At 37.3% G+C, this 21,563-nt stretch overlaps 2 protein-coding genes, 1 long non-coding RNA gene and 1 other non-coding gene across 4 annotated transcripts; 2 read left to right on the plus strand and 2 right to left on the minus strand.

Annotated features, from left to right (window-relative positions):
* Positions 1-12,228: 12,228 nt before the first annotated feature.
* Positions 12,229-12,714, minus strand: LOC111788432 (ubiquitin domain-containing protein 7SL RNA2-like). Its single transcript, XM_023668769.1, has one exon. The coding sequence runs from the start codon at positions 12,712-12,714 to the stop codon at positions 12,229-12,231; it is 486 nt and encodes a 161-aa protein (XP_023524537.1).
* Positions 12,715-16,254: 3,540 nt separating this feature from the next.
* LOC111789331 lies at positions 16,255-16,691 on the plus strand. Its single transcript, XR_002814317.1, has 2 exons — positions 16,255-16,354; positions 16,433-16,691. It is a non-coding gene; the product is annotated as an uncharacterized LOC111789331 (long non-coding RNA).
* A 903-nt stretch (positions 16,692-17,594) lies between these two features.
* Positions 17,595-20,901, plus strand: LOC111788433 (GDSL esterase/lipase At1g33811). Its single transcript, XM_023668770.1, has 7 exons — positions 17,595-17,646; positions 17,800-17,883; positions 18,598-18,909; positions 18,980-19,104; positions 19,182-19,430; positions 20,107-20,368; positions 20,455-20,901. Exons 1-7 carry the CDS (start codon positions 17,595-17,597, stop codon positions 20,676-20,678), a joined length of 1,308 nt encoding a protein of 435 aa, XP_023524538.1. The 3' UTR covers positions 20,679-20,901.
* Positions 20,902-21,469: 568 nt separating this feature from the next.
* On the minus strand, positions 21,470-21,550 carry TRNAL-AAG. Its single transcript has one exon. It is a non-coding gene; the product is annotated as a tRNA-Leu (tRNA).
* Between the last annotated feature and the right edge of the window lie 13 nt (positions 21,551-21,563).

The raw sequence follows: 21,563 nt of genomic DNA on the forward strand, positions 1-21,563 counted from the left end.
CAAGATTTGGTGTCAATCGAACATACAATAGATGCTCCATGAGGCCATATGACCTTTCGCCAAAATCACGTTTACTCTTCAAAGATTAGAAATGCCACAAAATGTACTCTAGGAGGAGGCATTTTGTCCACTCTTTGCCACCCCCCTGTTGCCTTCGCCACCCCCTGTTGCCTAAGTGAGCTACTTTTTGACACATATGTATGTTATAGTGTGGGCTAGTATTGAGAGACGAATGTCTCATGCAATTATCTTTTCAAGACAATGTCGGACGACATTGATGACCCGACATTGCGCTCATGCACATGTGTCAGAATTTGGTATATGCACCCGCTATCAAGTATGGAGTTTGTAAATGACATGGCGTGGACATGGGAGGGTCAATGCCTCAATAGAATCTTGATGGATGAATGTTCAAGATGTCGGCAATATGAGATGAAAGATACATGAGTAAACATTTAAAACTTATCTAGAGTCGCTACCGTCATTATCATCTATACTCATATGCAAAATTAAACATTTAAAACTTCATCTTAAAACACTGTCATGGACTTACGTGTTTGAAAAAACATCTTTTGAATTACAGAATGAAAATCTATATAAAATAAATAACATTAAAATTAAAAAGACTATTCTAACCTAAGTCTAAGAAAATAAGTATAGCTACCCTATGCATGTGTCATGGTCTCGAATCGTACAGAGATGTCTTGCCTTTACCTGAAAAACAAGTAGCACACAGGTTTGAGTATTTCAAATAAGTAACCTCAGTATTGAGGTTAGGGAATGCAAACACACGCAACTCATGATCTAGGGACCTATCATTTAAAAACCATCATAAGGGGTGACCTCCAGTCCTGACAAAACTGGACATGTAGTACTTTTCTACACACGACCCACATGTGCGAGTGTAGATCCCGAGGCAATTCGCACCCCCCTTGACCCATCATAATCGACCTAGCTGTTTGTAGTGACGTCTGATGGTCAGCAGACCCCGAGTGTCATGCGAGACATGATGATGATCATCATCATAGTGTATGCGTCTGTACTCATCATCATAAATGGGGAAGTATCCTGATCTATATGAAACACACAAAATAAGTGAGGTCCCTATAGTAAATCATCTTTATGGCACAACTATATACATCATTCACACATTACTTTACATGCACGCAATAACCTTCATACATTCATCATAATTAACATTAACTAGAGTTGTCTTTTTTAAAACACGTCGTCATAGTGCATCGTGACATTTAATACATGCACATCATCTTAATATGAAACATCATCATATTAAGTCATTTCATCATCATACGTCTCGCATCATCTTGTTATCATGCATCATTATCATCATGTCAATATCATGTACATTATCACATCATCATATAACATCATTATATCATCATTTAACGTCATCACATCATAATATAACACCATCACATCATCATTTAACGTAATCACGTCATTATATAACTTCATCACATCATCATATAACATCATTACATCATCATCATTTAACGTCATCACATCATAATATAACACCATCACATCATCATTTAACGTAACCACGTCATTATATAACTTCATCACATCATCATATAACATCATTACATCATCATCATTTAACGTCATCATTTAACATCATCACGTCATCATATAACATCATTACATCATCATATGACGTCATCACATCATCATATAATATAAATCATAAATGACACATGCAAGGGTCATTGGTACGTGTCATCATACATAAAACAAGTTTTTCGACCAAGCCGATGGTAAGGCCACTTACCTGATTAACTTGGGTTGATGTCACCAATTTATTTTTTATGACAGTTTGATTTTGCCATTTGTATCGAAGCCAACCTATAAGAACCTATAACATCAATTTCAAATTTAATTCTTTATGTTTTACAATAGTTCATGGGTTAGAATTCATGTCAGCCTCAAAAACTTTGCAGAAGTATTATATATATATATATATTAAAGATCTCATTTTCTAAAGTTATGAGAAAATATAATTATTGTTGTAGGAACGAATTTGATGGAATTTGTAACGCCCCGAAATTTTCTACTTAATTTAAGGTCACTACTGTATACGTACCATAAACATTGAATGCGAAAAACTTCATTAAAATTCCATAAAACATAACTTTTTTCTTAAAACACAGTCATGGACTTATGTGTTACGAAAACATTTTTTAAAACAACACAACAAAAGACTAAATAAAATAAATAAGAGTTTAAGTTAAAAACATCATATTCTAGCTTAAGTCTAAGAAAATAAATGCCACTATCCTATGCATGTATCATGGTCTTGAATTGCGGTACCGCCGTCAGCCATACAGAAATGTCTTGCCTTAACCTGAAAAATGTAGTAGCACGACTTGAGTATTTAAAGAAATACTCAATAAGTGACCCCACTATTGGGGTTAAATGCAAGAACATGCAAATGCAATGACGGGACCTATCATTTCAATCCTATTTCCTACAGTATTGTCCTAACGGGTAATTTGGACATGTACCATATACTCTACACACAGCCCATACATGCGAGTATGGGCTCACCAATCAGTTCGCACACGGCTGGGCCACATTCCTTGTCGGGCGAGCATACTCTGGGAGCTCCTTAGGCCGGACACCCGTTAGAACTAGTAACCGTCACGGCAGCGCTATGCAAAACAGTCCTGCCATTGGATGTGTGCGTCCGTACCCTCGTGATGGAATAGGGGTATCCCCCAAATGCATGAGCACACATAATGCATGAGGTCCCCAATATTTCTACTTTTATCATTAATGAATATAACCCCACTATCATCTTTCGTGCTTAACATGTCATTTCTCATTTTTTTAGTCTACGTATTATACATAATCCTAACGGGGTTACATTTCATTTCATTTATCGTGATATCATGTCATTCATAACATGTTGTATACATACAATTTAGAAAACATAACATAACGCTCCATGCTTTTAACATGTCATTTCATAATGTGCAATTCACACAACAATTACCTCAATGGTCACACAAAACAATCTAAACATAACACATCACATCACAATATATCGTATCATAATATGTCATACCGTAAACACTTCGTGGTCATATCGTTCCCTAACTTATCATAGCCTTAACGTTCTTATACCTATCACAGTCATATCGTTATGTCAACATACCTTAGTCATATCATCACAGGAACGTATCCTAACGCTATCGTTCTATCAATCTATCTCAAACCTATCTCTTTCTACCCATATCCTAACCATATTCTTTCATCAATCTCTCTGGTCCACAGCACTCCGGTAGGTAACCTAACCTTAACGTTTCATGAACGTATCTTACTCCTATCGTTACATTTCGGTTTGTGCATCCTTCTCGTATCCTATCTCAAACATATCCTTGAACACATTGTACCATAATTATTATCATACAATCCACATATTATAACATAACATAACATAAGCATACCGATTCACAGATAATTCACACATATCAGTATATATGACACGTGCAGAACCACAGGCACATGTCAAGATGAATATAACCATGCCGATAGTAAGGCCACTTACCTAGTTAGCTTAAGTCGTTGTCACGAATATATCCTTAATTGAAGTTCGATTCCGTCCTTTGAAATCCAAGTCAACCTATGTGAGCCCATAACATCAGTTTGAAGTTTGAAGTCTATAAAATTATTTCTCTAATTTACATTGTTCCCTTGTTAAAAGTTATTTTTATTAAAAAAAAACTTATTTTTCATGGTTACAGTGGTATAAAAAAAAAGTAGATAGAGTTATTTCAAGTTATTCTGCCCTTAATTGCTCTCTATATTTACCTTTCTCTCTATATTTAGTACGTGGTTTTTTACTCCTAAATCTTCTTTTTTTTTTTTTTCCTTTTGTATTTACTCTATTGCTTCTTAATTTTGTTTCATAATTTTGTTTCATGTATTTCATNTTCTTTTTTTGTATTCGTTGCTTCTCAATTTTGTTTCATGTATTCTAAATTTCTAGTGGATCACTGTTTCCAAATTTTTCTTTTATCTCAGTGTTTCTTATTCACAAATTTCTTGGTCATTCTATTTTTCTATTTTGAATTTATTCATCCAAATCTTTCCTTTATCTTAGTGTTTCTTATTCACAAATTTCTTGGTTATTATATTTTGAATTTATTCATTTGCCTACTAATATAAATTTAACCTAATATTAGTAATGTGACGTGATTTACTCGAATTAGAATAATTGACCTTAATTTCTAACTCAAAGCTAAACCATGGTAATAATTTAATGAAGATCTACCCATCATTGGTTGTGATTTCTAAAAACGAAATAGGATAAAAGAATTGGGTGTGATTTATAAAAAAGAAATAGGATAAAAGGAAAGAAGATTTAATATACATTGATCAGATCTATCTTCATGTAAATCTTCAGTGAATCTCAATTGGGTAAAGGTCTTTTTTTTTTCTAAGTAAATATGGTTGTTTTTTCTGTAGTAATTGTTACTTTCTGGCTAAGGATAGATTGAGAAGATATAATTGTGGGAAGGGATGAGAGGTGGGGAAATGTTATTTTTTTTATTTATTTATTTATTTATTATTATTATTTAACTATTTTTTTATAATTATTTTTATTCGTTTATTTCTTTATTTATTTCATTATTTTTGATTTTATTTACTATTTTTTTGGGCTATTACTTAGTTATTCTGTAGTAACTGTTACAATTCTATGCTTTCTTTTTCCACGATCTATCTTTGGTAGAGCGGTGTTGAAGAGAGATATTTGAGGAAGGAGTTGCGGGGAGATTGTCGGTTACAATTTTATTATTATTATTTATTTATTTCTATTACATAAATAGCTCTTGTAAGTAATATAAATACGAACATCAACTTCATAATCTCCACCACAAATAAAAGATCTAGCAAAGAACACAAAAAGGGTGTGTAATTATGGAGAAGAAGTTGATGAGTTTTGGTCTCTTATCGTTTCTTCTCCTCAGCCTTGTATCCAATTCTCACTCTATTGGTAAGCCTTTGATACTCCTTCTAACACCCAAATATGTTGTTTCAATCGCTTAAGTTCTTGCAAATCATTGCATTGCAGATCAATCAAAGACTTGCCCACAAGAATTTCATTCGAAGGGAACATGTGGACATTGGACTGGAATCTCAGAATGCTACACTGAATCAATGGCAAGGAATGGAAATATCCCACCCAAGGGTTGCGAATGCATTCCCCATGGTGCCAACTCTCGCATTTGCCGTTGCAATGTTGTCTGTCGCTAAATCTCCAATGCTGCCACCCCAAATATTGTTCTTACATTTTGAGGGCTTGTAATACCACACAGTTTTAAATAAAAAGGGTTTGGATTTATGCTTCATTTTTCTTCTTCCTATTGTTTAGTTAGAAACTTTAAACACTAACATATTATTAAAGGTTGAGGAACTAAACTCGTAATTTATTCTAAACATTTTTTTTCGTTCTTAATGTTCTTCGTTTAGTTGCATCTTATCGTATCGATGTTATCGCTGTTGCCTCCAACTCCCCTTGCTATCTTCACCTAGCAGAGTTTGAATTTTTTGGGAGATTTGTTCCATGTTCATCTTTTACATCTCAATTTTATGATAGATTTCATTTTTGTTAACATTCATGTGTTCATAAACATTTTTACACTAATGGATGAATTGAATGAAAATTGAACGACATTCGTTTAATTCTAGGCTTACATCAATAAAATTGAAAACTTATGAGGTAAATTGATATGTTAGGGCAAATTTGGGATGTCAAAATTTAAATAGAGATTTTAAATAGAGGTGTTAAAAAAAAACTCATGATTTGAGATGAGTTATTAACTAATTTAGGTTGAATTGTGTTAAAATAAATAAATTTTTTATAGATTTAGCTGGTTCTGAGTTTCTATCAAAAGAAATTGGGCTCAACTAATTATATATATAAGAGGTAGGAGGTGGTCTAGCTCCGGTAGTAAGTTTTCTTATATTTCTTAGTGTCCTCGAGGTTAACTAGATTGTGGTAAGCTTTTTTATATTTCTTAGTGTCCTCCTCGATTGTTAGGGCATCTTGACGGTTTATATTTTAAACTCTCATTTTTAGGGCTATTTAGGATTTAGTAGGATTTTTGGGTGTTTAGTTTACTGGGAACATTCTAATCTTCATCATTATAAAATCATACTAGTTATAGCATGTCCATACAATGATATGAACTATTCTATCACTTGGAGTATAGTTCTTAAGTTGAAATCAATGTTCCTAGCATAGCAAAAATCATTTTATATAGCATAAGGTACTATACTCACTTTCAAGGGAATTTGTAGACAACATCCATCTCATTTTCTTCATCCCACTCAAGCGCCTTAATCGTGCTTTTTCAAGTTATATAAGGTCGTTCATGCTTGCATGCTAGCGTATCCTAACAATCCTACAAGTACTATTCGAACGAATTCTAAATGGCTACTTTTATGGTAGTGTGTGGCTTATCTGAGCTTTGGATTCAAAATTAGTCGAATTGTGAAAAAACAAATTATTACCACTCGAGGTCAAGGAGGGTTCTTCATAGGTAACTATGGGGTTGCTGCATGCGCCAGTGTCTAGTGTCACAACTATGCGATGAAAATAGTATGTTATGACCCCGCATGCAGACTAACAATGTAGCGACTCTCAATGACACCCATCAGACCATGTGACAACAAGTGTTAGAATGCAATCGAGAGGATGCTAAATCATCTAACAACCAAAAAGAGTGTGCATTAAATTCAAGCTAAAGCAAAAGTAAGGTTAGAGAGAACGAGGCGACAAGAGTGTCGAAGGCAAGCTCGGAGAAAATTGGGTAGGGCCCCAGCTATTAATTCAGAAGTTAGGGTTTCGATATGATTTTCGGCATGTGGCTCTAGAGTTAAGTCTGTCTATAAAAGATTAAAGCTCACAAAATTATGTGTCCATCGCACACCTGGTGAACATTGCATGAGGCCACATAGCCGCTCACCAAAATCACGTCTACTTAAGAAAGATTAGAAATGCCTCAAATGTACTATAAGGGGAAGCATGGTGTCAACTCGCCGCTCCCATTGGGTCATGTGGTCTAAGTGAGCTACCTTATGGTGCATACGTGTGTCACAATGAAGAAGAGCGTTGCGAAACGAGTATCTCGACCGACTTCCTTTGAAATAGGACTTTCAAGGATAGTGTTGATCGATACGAGTGTGCTAACATTGGGCCCTCACCCATGTATCGAAGGTTGGTATATGCACCCGTTATCTAATGGTATGGGCACGAGAGGGTTCAATGCCTTGATAGAACCCTGATGGATGAATGCTTAGGATGTTCCGATGATATGAACGTCACATGGGTCGTTTTCGATGAACATGTTCAAGTAAACTTCGACGGGTGATGACATCCCGAGACTTGGAATGACATTAAGATATGTGAACCATGTTAATTGGTAACCAAGATGGCAAGATAGATGTCACGTTGTACATGAGAGACCTGGATCCCAAGTAGAGGCAAGGTCGAGTCGAATGACGTGGCCTAGTGTAAAGGCAAGTCAGCTATAGTTGCAGATTATTGAGCAAGCACGCACAAGCGGCGTGTGTGGCCGAACATGCTTAAATTCCATACGAGTTGTGTTCGGTTGGCAAAGGCAAACCTCGCCTAAGATTTGCTGAAGCCACAAAGTGGGGTGACAAATGTTAATGAGGCTTGAGTGTTCTTTAAGGCTTGTCATGAACGTATCAAGATCAAGACATCGTACGGTTGAAAATGTACGACCCTAATAGTTCTAATAGAGCCAAACTTTGTCTATCTAAATTAGATATGACAATCAGAAAACTAACAGGAGGGTTAAATGAAGACTTTACAAGTGTGTTTAGAGTGCAAGAGTGGGCAGGACAATTGAAGTAAAAATCAAGATTAGTTTTGTGGATAGAAACCATACTCCTTGAGGAGGAGGCTTACCAATCACTGCAGCACGAACCAAGGTTGTTTGCCAACTGCTTAGGAGTTCCAAATGGGCAACATATATTCATAAGGTATACCAGTTTGGGAACCTTCGAAAGAGACATTCGCTTAAGAAGAATAATGCTAATGCTTGAAAGCAAAGAAGCTGGAGGTTAGATGCGACATGCCCCAAGTGCTAAATTTTGCACAATACAAGTCTTTCCCTTCGAGAGAGCAGTCGAATCAAGTGGGGTAGAGCCCAAGAAAATGAGTTGCTTACCCTATAAAAGTGCTCCAAGAAGTAAGCACATGTGTATACCTTGAGCTATCGCCAAGCGTCTAAGGTGGCTTCATAAGAGTGTCAAAACCAAAATCCGCTCGAGAACAGAGCATCAGGCTAGACATGAGCAACATAGAGAATGAGGTTGTAACTGTTAGGTTTTATGTCCTAAAACTCATAGTTTGTAAACAAAAACATATTCTATTTTCAATAAAGTTATTATTGTTATTTATTTAGTAAATATTGTTATTGAATAAAGTGAACTTTACGATCATTAATCTAAATCCAATAAACTAAGAATACTATGGCTATAGTATGATTACTTGAACTATATGTAGAGACATAAGAGTGGATCAAGTTCAAGTATATAGTCAAAACGATCTATAATATAAGGATAAGGCTGAGTATCTTATTCTGGGAACACTATGGATGCGGCCCACTTTTGTATATGATATAAACAATGTGATCACTAAATTGTACATGTGGAGACATGTGAGTGGGGGCGTCCTATGCAATGAGTATTGCATAAGATCGGACCATGAAGAAAACCACTCTCACTTTATAATGTCGTTTACTGTTGAGACTGATTTTCTTTTCATTCGATAACCTAGGTAACTCGGTTTTAATCCTGAGCTAACCATGAACTCCTGTTTATTCGGAATTATCCTTAGATTTGCATGGGTGAGAGTGGCTCTAGTTCGCCGACTCAATAGGCCTCCCATTTCAGGGGTAAGACTGGGTGAATGGCTGGGGACGTGGGGTGCAAGACGGAATTCACTCCTACCCACTTTTAGGGATAGAAGAAAGGTAGTTCCCTTAAGCACTGACTCCAGGTCTTGAACAAGGGGCCCCACCCTCTCATTGGCCTGAGAGGGATTCGGTTTACTGGTTGGACCACAAACCAATTGTTTATAAGAGAATCAATGAGACATAAGGAACAAGAAGTAACTTCAGGGGTAAAACGGTAAATTGACCCAGCTCTAGTTACGAACAACCTGTGAAGGATCGACTTACTAATCATGGTTATATCAGATGGACAGAAATATATCTATAGTGAGGGGAGTGCAACTACTAGGCTATAGTGGAGTGTCCTAGTAGTTAACGAATGTTGGTTAACCAGGTTAATGAGTTTAATCGGTTAATCTTGAATCGTTGGAGCCCATGATCTATAGGTCCATTAGGTCCCTCTGCTAGCTCATATCGGACTAAACCATAGAACAGTGTGACGAGTGAGTTCGAAGTGTTCGAATTCAAATTAGGGAATATGCGTTACATATATACGATATATTTAACCGCAATTTTATTTTATTTACGAATTAAACGAAAAGAGAGAATCTGAGATATTTAAATAAGATTTAAATATCTTAATCAATTATGTGTCGGAATTGACTGGGATTGGCATTTGAATTAATATTAAATATTAATTAAATAGTTTAATTAATTATTTAATGTTACTTTAATTTGAAATTCATTATTCAAATTAATTGTTGAATTAAAATGAAGAAAGTCAAAATGTTGACTTTCATCTAATTAAAATGAAGAAAGTCAAAATGTTGACTTTCATCTATGGAAAAATACATGTTAGTGGAATTTTGAGATGTAAAAATTTGGTTTAACCAAACTTGCATGCTTGCCAAATAAACCCCACAAGTTTGAGTGGAATTTTGAGTGTCAAAATTTGGTTAACTCAAACATGCATGCTTGCCACATAATCCCAAACATTTGAGTGGAATTTTAAGTGTCAAAATTTGGTGATCTCAAGTTTGCATGAACATGCAAACTTGACTCTTTAAATAGAGTGATCATGATACTTGGAAGGGATTCTTCATCTTGATGAAAAACCTCTCACAAGCACTCTCTTTCACGTATACAAAATCCCTCCCAAGTTTAGTCACTCACCGGATTCCACAATCCCGTTCTAAGGCCGGAGGATAGTGGAGAAGACACTAGTGGTAGTTCGAAACCGGTTCGTGAGGAAAAAGAAGTTTGAACTACAAAAGGTTAGTATTCAAACTCATTAAGTTTTAATACTTATGAACATGCTAGTTATTTACTATAATAGATGTTCTAAAAGTGCCTAAGATCCAAATTGTTTCCACATGTGTTATATTAAAACCATCATTAACAAGACCAGAGAAGACCAGAGAAGTGTTAGTAGGGTTAGTGCAACATTTACCTCATAAAAGTGACTAATTAAGAAGTTTGTTTAATATGTTGCCCCCCCGTGTCGACAGCTAGTCTGTCCCTCGAATCCCCGAGTTAAGCTAGAAGAACGAAGACTTGGCCCCGATCATATATGGTTTGTTTGCCCCCGTGTCGACAGGGTTAGTGCAACATTTACCTCATAAAAGTGACTAATTAAGAAGTTTGTTTAATATGTTGCCCCCCCGTGTCGACAGCTAGTCTGTCCCTCGAATCCCCGAGTTAAGCTAGAAGAACGAAGACTTGGCCCCGATCATATATGGTTTGTTTGCCCCCGTGTCGACAGCTGAAATGGTATTTTTCTTCCGCTGCTTGACGTTACGCAGTCTTCCGATCACACAATGTGCTTATTTTCGCACTTTTGAATTTTCTTCTACTCGAACCTGAGACCTATGTGTTGTTAGGCTGACACTCTAACCACTTAAGCTATTCAACTTGATTGTTGATTGGTTGGCTCCTCCGCAATGATATACACCGATGGCTTCATTGGTGATCCATTCGATCGTGTTTGTCAAATGGTCAAACGGAGGTATTCTGAAATCGTGTGAATCTAAATAAGGAAAAATAAAAAACTCAGGTTTTATCTAACAACATGCAGACCGACAAGGTGGCGAATCTCAAGTGGCACCCATCTGGCCATGTGAGAGCCAAGACAAACAAGTGCTAGAATGCAACCGACAAGAACGATGTGTCATCCAACACACCAAGAAGAGTGTATATTAAAGCAAGTTGAGGCATAAGCAAGGTTGGAGAGAACAAGGTAACACAAGTGTTGAAGACAAACTTGGAAATGGTTGGGTAAGGCCTTAGACCATAACTTAGAAGTCGGAGTTTCAATATAAATTTCTTCACGCAGTTGTTGAGTTAAGTCCATCTATATGAAAGATGAAATATCATCAAATTTGGCGTCAATCGAACACACAACAGATGCTCCATGAGACCATATGACCTCTTGCCAAAATCACTTTTACTCTGGAAAGATCAGAAATGTCACAAAATGTACTCTAGGAGGAGGCGTTGGGTCCGCTCTCCATCACCCTTGAGCCCTGTTGCCTAAGTTAGCTACCTTTTGACACATACCTATGTTATAGTAAGGGCTAGTCTTGTGAGATGAATGTCTCAGGCGATTATCTTTCAATTACAATGTCAGATAACATGGGTGACCCAACATTGCACTCCCGCCCATGTGTCAGAGTTTGGTATATGCACTCGCTATCAAATATGGAGTTTGTAAATGACATGGCGTGGACACGGGAGGGTCAATGCCTTAATAAAACCCTAATGGATGGATGTTCGAGATGTCCATATGAGATGAACGATACATGAGTCCGTTCTCGATGAACATGTCTAAATAAGCTTCGATGGCTGATGACATCATGAGAATTGGGATGCAGAAAGATACGTGGACCATATTAATTGGGAACCAAGATGATAAGATTGTTGTAAATTGTCATAAGTTTTGATTTGATTTGGTTATTTGGATTAGATTTGATTTGGTTATTGGGATTAGATTTGGTCATATATTTAGTCATAGGAATTTGATATCTAGATTTGGAATGTTTTGTGTGTCACATTGTATTTCTTGAGTGACATATTGGTGAGAGTCTATGTAGTGTGATAGTGAGGTATTCACTTGTAACGCTTTGTTTTATTAGTGATTGGTTGGTACTCGTGGATGTAGGGGAACTTCTTCTCTCCGAACCACGTAAATATCTTGGTGTCTCTCTGTGTAATTCTGTTCATTGGTGTTGGGAGTACACTTGTTTTGCTTTTGGCGCACAACAATTGGTATCAGAGCTAATTAAGATCCGCCAGAAACGCTGCCATTGAAGATCTCAATGGTATCGCCGTGGGCCACGCCATGCCAACTGAAGGAGCGGTCTTCGCCCATAACGTCGCGGTCATAAATGAAAAAGAAACCCTCTAGTGGCAGATGAAAATGTAGTCTCTTCTGTAGCTTTTGTAGCTCTTTCTTCAATTTCCCCACATTATCCGTTGGGTTCACTTCCATTGGTATCTTTGAGTTCCCAAATTTCGGTTGTACCATTACTTTCAACTTGTTCTTCGATGACCCACTCGTTGCCACCATCATAGTCTCCATCGTCGTCGTTGTCGTTGTCATCAACGACTGTAGCGGCCGCGTTGTCACCCCGGGCGCAACGGTCGAAACCGTAGGCGACAGCCGCAAAAAAACCTCAACCTCGAAATTCTCCGACATCTCGTTGTCATACAAGGAATGTTGATCCTGTAAGTCAGCAGGGGAGGCGTTGGGTTGGAGCATGATCATGTTGATGGGGCCCACAGAGTTGATTTCGTGGATCCTCTATTTGAGGCGCCCGATTGAATGGTTCGGGTAGATTTGGGGTTGAGATTGGGATTGAGAATTGTTTTGGGATTCAGAAGCTACGAGGAGTTGAATGCGAGAATGCTAGAGGAATTCGCAGAATTCGACGTCGCGGTCGTCTTGGAGGACGTGGCCATTGAAGATTAGAGTTTGTTTGGGGATTGGGATATGGTGGAGTTGTCTATATGGGCAATGATAGTACTTGCAAGATGACGGAAATCGGCTCAGTACAAATCAAGATGTTTGACGGGGTTATATGAAAACTCAATGATGTGAGGTATGTCCCTGACTTGAAGAAAATTTGATTTCCCTTGGCATTTTGGATGCGAGTGGTTATCGTATCATTTTGGAATGAGGAAATTTGAAAGTAGCTCGTGGAGCTTTGGTGGCAATTAAAGGAACTAAAAGAGGTAGCATATACTCCCTCAACGAAACCACAATAATTGGGCATGTTGGTGAGAAGGCGCTTCAGAAATTGGTGAACCGAGGAGTCTTTAAGAGTGCCACAACTGTTCACTTGGTGACGTTTACCTGTTTCTGGAAATGGTGGAAAAACTCCGCTTGAGAATCAAAGCTGGATCCTAGAGCAAAAAAAGCCAAGTTTATGGGCTTTAGCAAAGACGTGAAGGCCTATAGGTTATGGTGTCCAGAAACAAGTAAGATTGTTAATAGTTGAGATGTGACATTCGATGAGTCTGGAATGTTTTTGCAGAAAATTGAAAATAATGACGAGACATTGAAGCAGGTGGAGAAGGTGGTGTTCTCTCTTGATATGGTTTCTCCTACGTGCTGAAGAACCTATTGATTATGTAGTTAATAACTCTTATGTATTAGAACAGGAGGAGTAAAGTATTGTAAATGAAAGAGTGGAGGAACCTAAGTCCATCGCCAGGAATAGATCACGAAGGAAAATTCAAAAACCTGCAAGGTTTGATGATATGATAACATATGCTTTCCCTTTGATTGATGGAGTTCCCAACAACTACAAAGATGCTATCCAAATCCCGGATAGATTGCACTCGCAAGAGGCTATGAATCAGGAGATAGCATCATTGGAGATAAATTAAACTTAGGATTTGGTACAACTTCCAAAAGGTAGGAAGGAAATTGGTTGTAAATGGGTTATTTGTTTACTATGGCTGGTGGACCCGTTTGTTGGCATTCAACATTGCAGTCTACTGTTGCACTGTCTATCACCGGAGAAGAGTATATGACAATAATGGAAGCTTTTAAAGAAGCTATTTGGATGCATGGTTTGATCAATGACATGGGTATTTTGCAGGAACATAGATGTGTTTTGTGATAGCCAGAGTACTATTTGTTTGTCAAAAAATCAAGTCCATCATGCTCGTACTAAATATATTGATGTTCGTTTTCACTTTATTCGAGAAATTATTAGTGAAGGGGACATTCGTTTATTAAAAAATTGGAACTGCTGATAACCCTGCTGATATGTTGACAAAGGTGATCGCTCGTGAAAAGTTCTTGCATTGTTTGGATTTCATCAACATCGGAAGAAAGGAGTAGTGTGTTGACGTGGTAGCAACCAACTCAGTTATCAACTTGGAGATCTTATGACAAGTTGGAGATTGTTGTAAATTGTCAAGTTTTGATTCAACTCAGTTATCAACTTGGAGATCTTATGAAAATTGTTGTAAATTGTCAAGTTTGATTTGATTTGGTTATTTAGATTATATTTGATTTGGTTATTTGGATTGGATTTGGTCATACGAGATTTAGTCATAGAAATTTGATATCTGAATTTGGGAATGTTTTGTGTGTCACCTTGTATTTCTTGAGTGACATATTGGTGAGAGTCTATGCAGTGTGATAGTGAGATATTCACTTGTAACACTTTGTTTTATTAGTGATTGGTTGGTACCCGTGGATGTAGGGGAACTTCTTCTCTCCGAACCACGTAAATATCTTGATGTCTCTTTGTGTAATTCCGTTCATTGGTGTTGGGAGTACATTTGTTCCGCTTTCGGCGCACAACAAAGATGAGATGTGATGTTGCAGATGAGAGATAGTGGCCCTAAGTAGAGCCAAGGTCAAATCGATGACTTGGCCTAGTGTAGAGGCAAGTAGCTAGAATTACAGACGATTGGATTCTGATGTGCAAATCGATGACTTGGCCTAGTGCATGTATACGCAATGTGTGCGACCGAACAAGCTTGGATTCTGAACGAGTTGTGTTTAGTTGATGAAGGCAAACCACGCCTAAGGTCTGACAAAACCACAAAGTCAAGGGAAAAAGGTGAATGAGGCTTAAATTCCTCTTTAGGTTTGTCATGAGCATGTCAAGATCATGACGTCTTACAGTTGAAAATGTATGTTCGTGACACCTAGCATAGTCGCCCTCAAGCCTTGATTTGAGCTTGGTAAAAGCCGATCGATTCTATTTTTCCTTTTATTTTCCCTTGCACCCATTAGCACTTTGAGTCCCAACAATCATAGGCGGTGCTTGATTTTCTTTCATCTGTCGTTGTTTGATACGTGTCCTATCGAGCATGTGCAGATGCAACATTCGTATTTTTGTTTAAATTTCCCTTCCAATAGTCGATGTTCAAGCTTCCTTGACGCCCCTGCAAACATATTTTCAATCAATCTTTCAAAAACCCAAAATTCAAAGTTTTTTTTTTTTTTTTTTTGTAAGTTTTTCCGTTTTCCTACGTATCTTAATTCAACATGGTTTCTATCGAAGATATTTAGTACTAAATTGTAATTTACCATATATATCATATTTGATATTTTATTATAAAAAGATATTTGTCTTCTCATCACAGATATCTTTCTATTTATTACTCTATTCATATCCTTTTAATTTAATAGATAACTTCTTTCATGCTATTTAAATAGGGTGGATTAAGCAAACATTCTCAGTTCCTAAAACGAGTTTCAATCGAGTAATTCAATAAAATTAATTCCATTTAATTTCATCAACTCTAAAAAAAAAGATAATCGTGCTCAAAGTTAGGACGTTCTCTTGAAGCTTACCGTATTTGAACTCCAATAGAAACCGATCCTCTAAGCATTTTCTCGAAATTTTGCTGAAAATGTTCTCCTGAATTAATATAAACAATTTTTAAAGGAAAACAATGACCTAAGAACAAGGATCTTGACAAAAACATTACTCTAAAACCCATAAAACATACTATCACAACTTTCTGAACTCCCGACTAATTTCTATGATTCCGTTTAAAAATTATTGTCCTTGACCATGCCCAAAAATTCAAATATTCATTGTTGAACTAAAAAAAGATCGATTTAAAAATTATTAACCCAAAAAAAAGTATGATCCAATTTTACTTTCCATTACAAGGAAAAGAAAAAAGGTATGAAATCCATAGTATATGGCTCAATTATGAAATAATATAAATATTTGCTCTATTTCCCAAATGAAAATGAAAAAATTGTTGTAATTCCTCATATTCTTTTTCATTTACCTAATATAAATAGGAACATGAATGTGATAATCTGAACCACAAACAAAAGATGATAGCAAGGATGGGCAAGAAGTTGATTTGCGTTGCTCTCCTATCGTTTCTTCTCCTCAGCCTTGTATCCAATTCTCACTCTATTGGTAAGCCTTTGATACTCCTTCTAACACCCAAATATGTTGTTTCAATCGCTTAAGTTCTTGCAAATCATTGCATTGCAGATCAATCAAAGACTTGCCCACAAGAATTTCGTTCAACAGGAACATGTGGAGGGTGGATTGGAATCTCAGAATGCTACACTGAATCAATGGCAAGGAATGGAAATATCCCACCAAAGGGCTGCAAATGCATTCCCCATGGTGCCAACTCTCGCATTTGCCGTTGCAATGTTGTCTGTCACTAAATCTCCAATGCTGTTCTTACATTTCGAGTGCTTGTAATACCAATCAGTTTTAAATAAAATGGGGTTGGATTTATGAACTTTGAACACTTTTTTAGAGTCTATGTATTTTATTTTCGTTCTTAATGTCTATCGTTTAGTTGATCATTCTCCATTATCGTATTGATGTTGTCACGGTTGCCTCCAACCCTTGCCTCGAGAGTTCGAGTTTTTTTCTAAGTATGAGATTAAATTGTTACGTACCAAAAAAGTCGAGAAATAAAAAAATAAAAAAAAAAAAAAGGTATTGAAGAAGAAATGAGGTATAAATTGGAGGGAGGGAAGTGGATTGTTATGAATGAAATAGGAAAGGAAATAAAAGTATTTGGGAGATTTGTTCCATGTTCATCTTTTACAACTCAATTTTATGCTAGACTTCATTTTTGTTAACATTCATGAGTTCATAAACATTTTTACACTGGTGGATGAATTGAATCAAAATTGAACTAAATTTATTTAATTCTACGTTTAGATCGATAAAATTCAAAAATTATGATATAAATTGATATTTAGGTCAAATTTAGGATGTAAAACATTTGAATAGAGATTTTAAGGAGAGGTGTTCAAAAATTTTGATAATTCCAAAAATTCTATCAATCTAACCCAACTTATATGGTTTGGTTGAGTTATTAGCCTATTTGAGTTGAATTATGTTAAAATAAATAGAAATATAGATTTAGTTTGTTCATCTTTTTTTTAAACTAGAAATTGAATCATCATCTTAGCTTATCATAGCATCATAATCATCATAGACAAGTCTTCCGACTGAGCTAATAGTGAGGCCACTTATTTGGTTGGTCTTAGCCAAAGTTCTATCTACCTCCAAATTTGCTTACTTTCGTCTTTCGAGATACCCTTCCATCTCCTTCCATACCTTCTAAAGTTTAAACCGGTGCACAAAGAGTAGTATTAGCAAACAATTCATCCTCTTGGCCAGTAAAGCTATGACACCGTTTGGTGGTAATCACTCGTGTGCATCAAGGTATTCTCTGGCTCGTTAGTCCTCTCTTCCATGGCATTATCTACACTATACGGTGCCATGAGTCTCGACGGGGTGGTTGCCAGTGTCATACTCGTCGCAAGGTAACTCAACAGTCTTTTCTTCTTCTCCCTCGTTTTTCCTTTGTATCCTACCATTTTTCTTTACAGGTGGATTCTGTGAGGTGCATCTGAAAGTCGTTGGCGTGTTCTTGGCATCAGGGAAACGTGTAGGGTTAGGGTGCGAGAATTCTGGTGAGTCGTCAGAATTCTCGCCCCCTTTTATCGGTTACCCTCTGCTTCTGCTGCTTTGACCTATCGTTTTTGAACATGTTTCTTCTATGAACAATGAAGGGACTGCTTGTAATGACCAATAAGAATAAGAACCATATAGGTCAAGGTTATGATAAATCAGTTTGTACCATGTTTGATGACTCTTCTTATTACCCTTCTTATTACAAAAAATAGTCATTATGTTCGGTATGTAATGGTTGATTTGGACATCCAAGTTCAAACATCATCTAATAGTTACCTACATGCTTGTCATAAAAACATTTCAATTGTTTTCTAATATTAAGTTAATGGTACATTTTATGAAATATTGTAAATTGATGTATTCCACGTCCATTAATTACGTGATGCATGATAACCTTATTTTCAATAAACAAATTGGGCTAAATTCAACCTAATTTTTTTTTTTTTTATTTCTCTCTATAAACTTCATTAATATGAAGCAAAGCAGCTCCATCTCCAAGTTGCCTAAATAGTAGCCATCACGAGAAACTACAATACTCACCACCCTACCACCGCTATTTTCACGAACCCCAAAGACACTTTTCTCTAAAGAAAACACGATAGCCACAACTAAAAGTAATCTCAACTTCCACCATTGTTGCATAAACATGAGACCTCCATTAATGCAATACGCCAGTAGGCACCCAGCTCAAACAACTTAAGGCCCATAAATAGAGCGCCTTTGGAAGAGGCTTCTTGTGGGTTCAAAAATTGAACACATAACAATGGAGAGATTTGAGCCATTGGCTATGATTGCAATGATTTTGACAATTTGTTTGTGTTTGAGTACTCCTAAGGCTTGCTCACAGGCGGATCAGGGCGGCGGTGTTCCTGGATTCTTCATTTTTGGTGATTCCTTGGTGGATAATGGGAACAACAATGGTTTACTTACCCTTGCAAGAGCCAATTATAGGCCTTATGGAGTTGATTTCCCACAGGGCACTACTGGCCGCTTCACCAATGGCCGGACATTCGTTGATGTCTTAGGTGAATCCTTATTCCCTTCAAATATTTAATGGTTTGGTTTGATTACTCAGCTAACAACAAATGCATGCAGCTCAGCTACTGGGGTTTCGGACATTCATTCCTCCATACACTAGAACTCGAGGTAGAGCCCTTCTAAGAGGAGCAAATTATGCATCGGGCGCTGCAGGGATTCGTGATGAGACTGGAAACAATTTGGTATGTACTACATAAGTTTAGAACATGGTATTTGTTTTGAATTGGAGGCTGATTCTTGGGTTGTTTTGATTTGAAAGGGTGGTCATGTATCTATGAACAACCAAGTGGAGAACTTTGGAAGAACGGTGGAAGAAATGAGTAGGTTTTTCAGAGGAGATACTGAGGCACTCGGTTGCTATCTAAGCAAATGCATTTTCTACTCGGGCATGGGAAGCAATGACTATCTTAACAATTACTTCATGACTGATTTTTACAACACCAAATCTCAATACACTCCTCAAGCCTATGCCTCTGCCCTTCTTGAGGACTACTCTCGCCAACTTAGAGTATGTGTGTTTCAATTAACTTTTTTTTAAGTGATTTTTAAAATGCGTCTTGTCCGGAGAGTTTTCATACCCTTATAAAGAATTCTTTGTTCTACTCTATAATTGATGTGGGATCTCACATTCCACCCAGTACGTGGCTAAACGTCCTCACTGATACTCGTTCCCTTCTCCAATCAATGTGGGACTCCCCAGTCCACCCTACGCTAGTCCCACCTCGTGTCCACCCCCTTTGGGGCTAAACCTCCCCAATCGATGTGGGACCTCACAATTCACCCCTCTTCAGGGTCCAACGTCCTTCCGACACACCACCTCGTGTCCACCTCCTTGAGGGCTAATTCTCCTTGACGGCACATCGCCCAGTGTCTGGTTCTGATACCATTAGTAACCGCTCAAGCCCATTGCTGGTACATATTGTCTTCTTTGGGCTCTCCCTTTTGGGTTTTCCCTCAACGTTTTTAAAACACGTTTTCTAAGAAGAGGTCTCCACACCCTTATAAAGAATGTTATGTTCTCCTCTCCAACCAACGTGGGTCTAACATAAACATTATAAAATCGTAATTTAAGAATCACTTTGAAGTTTAATCTCTAAAACGTAATTCTAAAGTGATTAGTTTCTTCCCTAATTTCTAAAGCCATTTCATGACATGCCATGCTATTTTGATTGCTTTTGTTGCAGCAATTGTACCAATTCGGAGCTCGAAAAGTGGTGGTGACAGGGGTGGGGATGATCGGCTGCATTCCTTACGAGCTTGCTAGATATCAAGGCAATAGTAGCCGCTGCAACGAAGAGATCAACAGCGCCATCAGTCTTTTCAACACCGGCCTTCGCAAACTCGTTGACCGTTTCAACAGCGGCCGCGTTCTTCCCGGTGCCAAGTTTGTGTACCTTGATACCTACAAAAGCAACATCGACTTGATTGACAATGCCTCCACATACGGTAAAGAATCTAAACTATTTGACATACAAATGGAAAGTCTAAATATTTGACATGGATGCTTGATTTGGTGGCGTACGAATGAACAGGGTTCACCGTGGTAGACAAGGGATGTTGTGGAGTGGGCAAAAACAATGGACAAATTACATGTCTGCCACTGCAGCAACCATGTCAAGATCGACGAGGCTACTTGTTTTGGGACGCATTCCATCCCACTCAGGACGCCAATATTGTGTTGGCCAAGATGGCATTCAGCTCCCCTTCAAGAGCCTATGCATATCCCATTAACATTCAGCAATTGGCAGCGTTGTAGGAGCTGGGTTTGTCGGTGAAGCTACGAACTATTTGTCGGATTGTCTCTTCCTTGTTGTTGCCTTACTTTGTAATATGTCCTTCATCTCAAGTTTCTTGTGTCTTGTCTTCTCCGTGTTGGGCATCAATGGAATCCTTCCTTTTTGCCTTTTCAATTTGGAAGTACAATAAGATTGTGATTTTTATATATGTTTAACGCAATATTCTCAACCATGTTAGGAGCATGAACGACTGTGACCCATGACTCTCTTCTAATAGCGGTGTGTTGTAAAGGAACCGGAAGTAAAATAGATCGCATTCACACACCCATAAACAGAAATTTAACAAAGAGAACAAAAATTTACGTGGTTCGAAGACAAGAAATTTTATTAGTGTACTCCAAAATAAATGCAGAGCCTGAGATACAGTTAAGGAGAGTTCTATCAGTGTTCACAACATATTGATTATATGCTGAGTTTTGAAGTAGGAGCTCTAACTTTAGGAGGTGACTTTCGTGAGACACATCGTGTTAGGTGAAGAATTTGAATAGATCTAGTGAGAGTAGAGGTTTGATATGAAATAATAATAATTATTATTATTATTATTCTCAGATAAATGATTTTATTAAAATTTTACCAACTTTTAATGGTAGATACTGAATACAGTAATTAAATTAAAGAATTAATTATACATGTTATATTTCAAAAATTAAATCTAATTAATTTATTTCACTTATTCCAACATAAAAAGACCTTTTGACCAGTCAGCGCTTCCCGCCATATTCGGCTAAGCAAGAAAAATACGAAAAATAAGTGTTGAGAGTGGGATTTGAACCCACGCCCTTTCGGACCAGAACCTTAATCTGGCGCCTTAGACCAACTCGGCCATCTCAACCTTGTTGTTACTT

The sequence above is a fragment of the Cucurbita pepo genome, chromosome LG02 (genome assembly GCF_002806865.2).
Source record: "Cucurbita pepo subsp. pepo cultivar mu-cu-16 chromosome LG02, ASM280686v2, whole genome shotgun sequence".
Lineage (NCBI taxonomy): Eukaryota > Viridiplantae > Streptophyta > Magnoliopsida > Cucurbitales > Cucurbitaceae > Cucurbita > Cucurbita pepo.

Excerpts from the sequence above, each read along its gene's own strand:
- LOC111788432 (XM_023668769.1), bottom strand. The coding sequence starts at position 12,714 with ATGATCATGCTCCAACCCAACGCCTCCCCTGCTGACTTACAGGATCAA.
- LOC111788433 (XM_023668770.1), top strand. The coding sequence starts at position 17,595 with ATGACACCGTTTGGTGGTAATCACTCGTGTGCATCAAGGTATTCTCTG. Across the intron at positions 19,105-19,181 it reads ATGAGACTGGAAACAATTTG|GGTGGTCATGTATCTATGAA; the intron begins GTATGTACTACA and ends TTGATTTGAAAG. Across the intron at positions 19,431-20,106 it reads ACTACTCTCGCCAACTTAGA|CAATTGTACCAATTCGGAGC; the intron begins GTATGTGTGTTT and ends CTTTTGTTGCAG.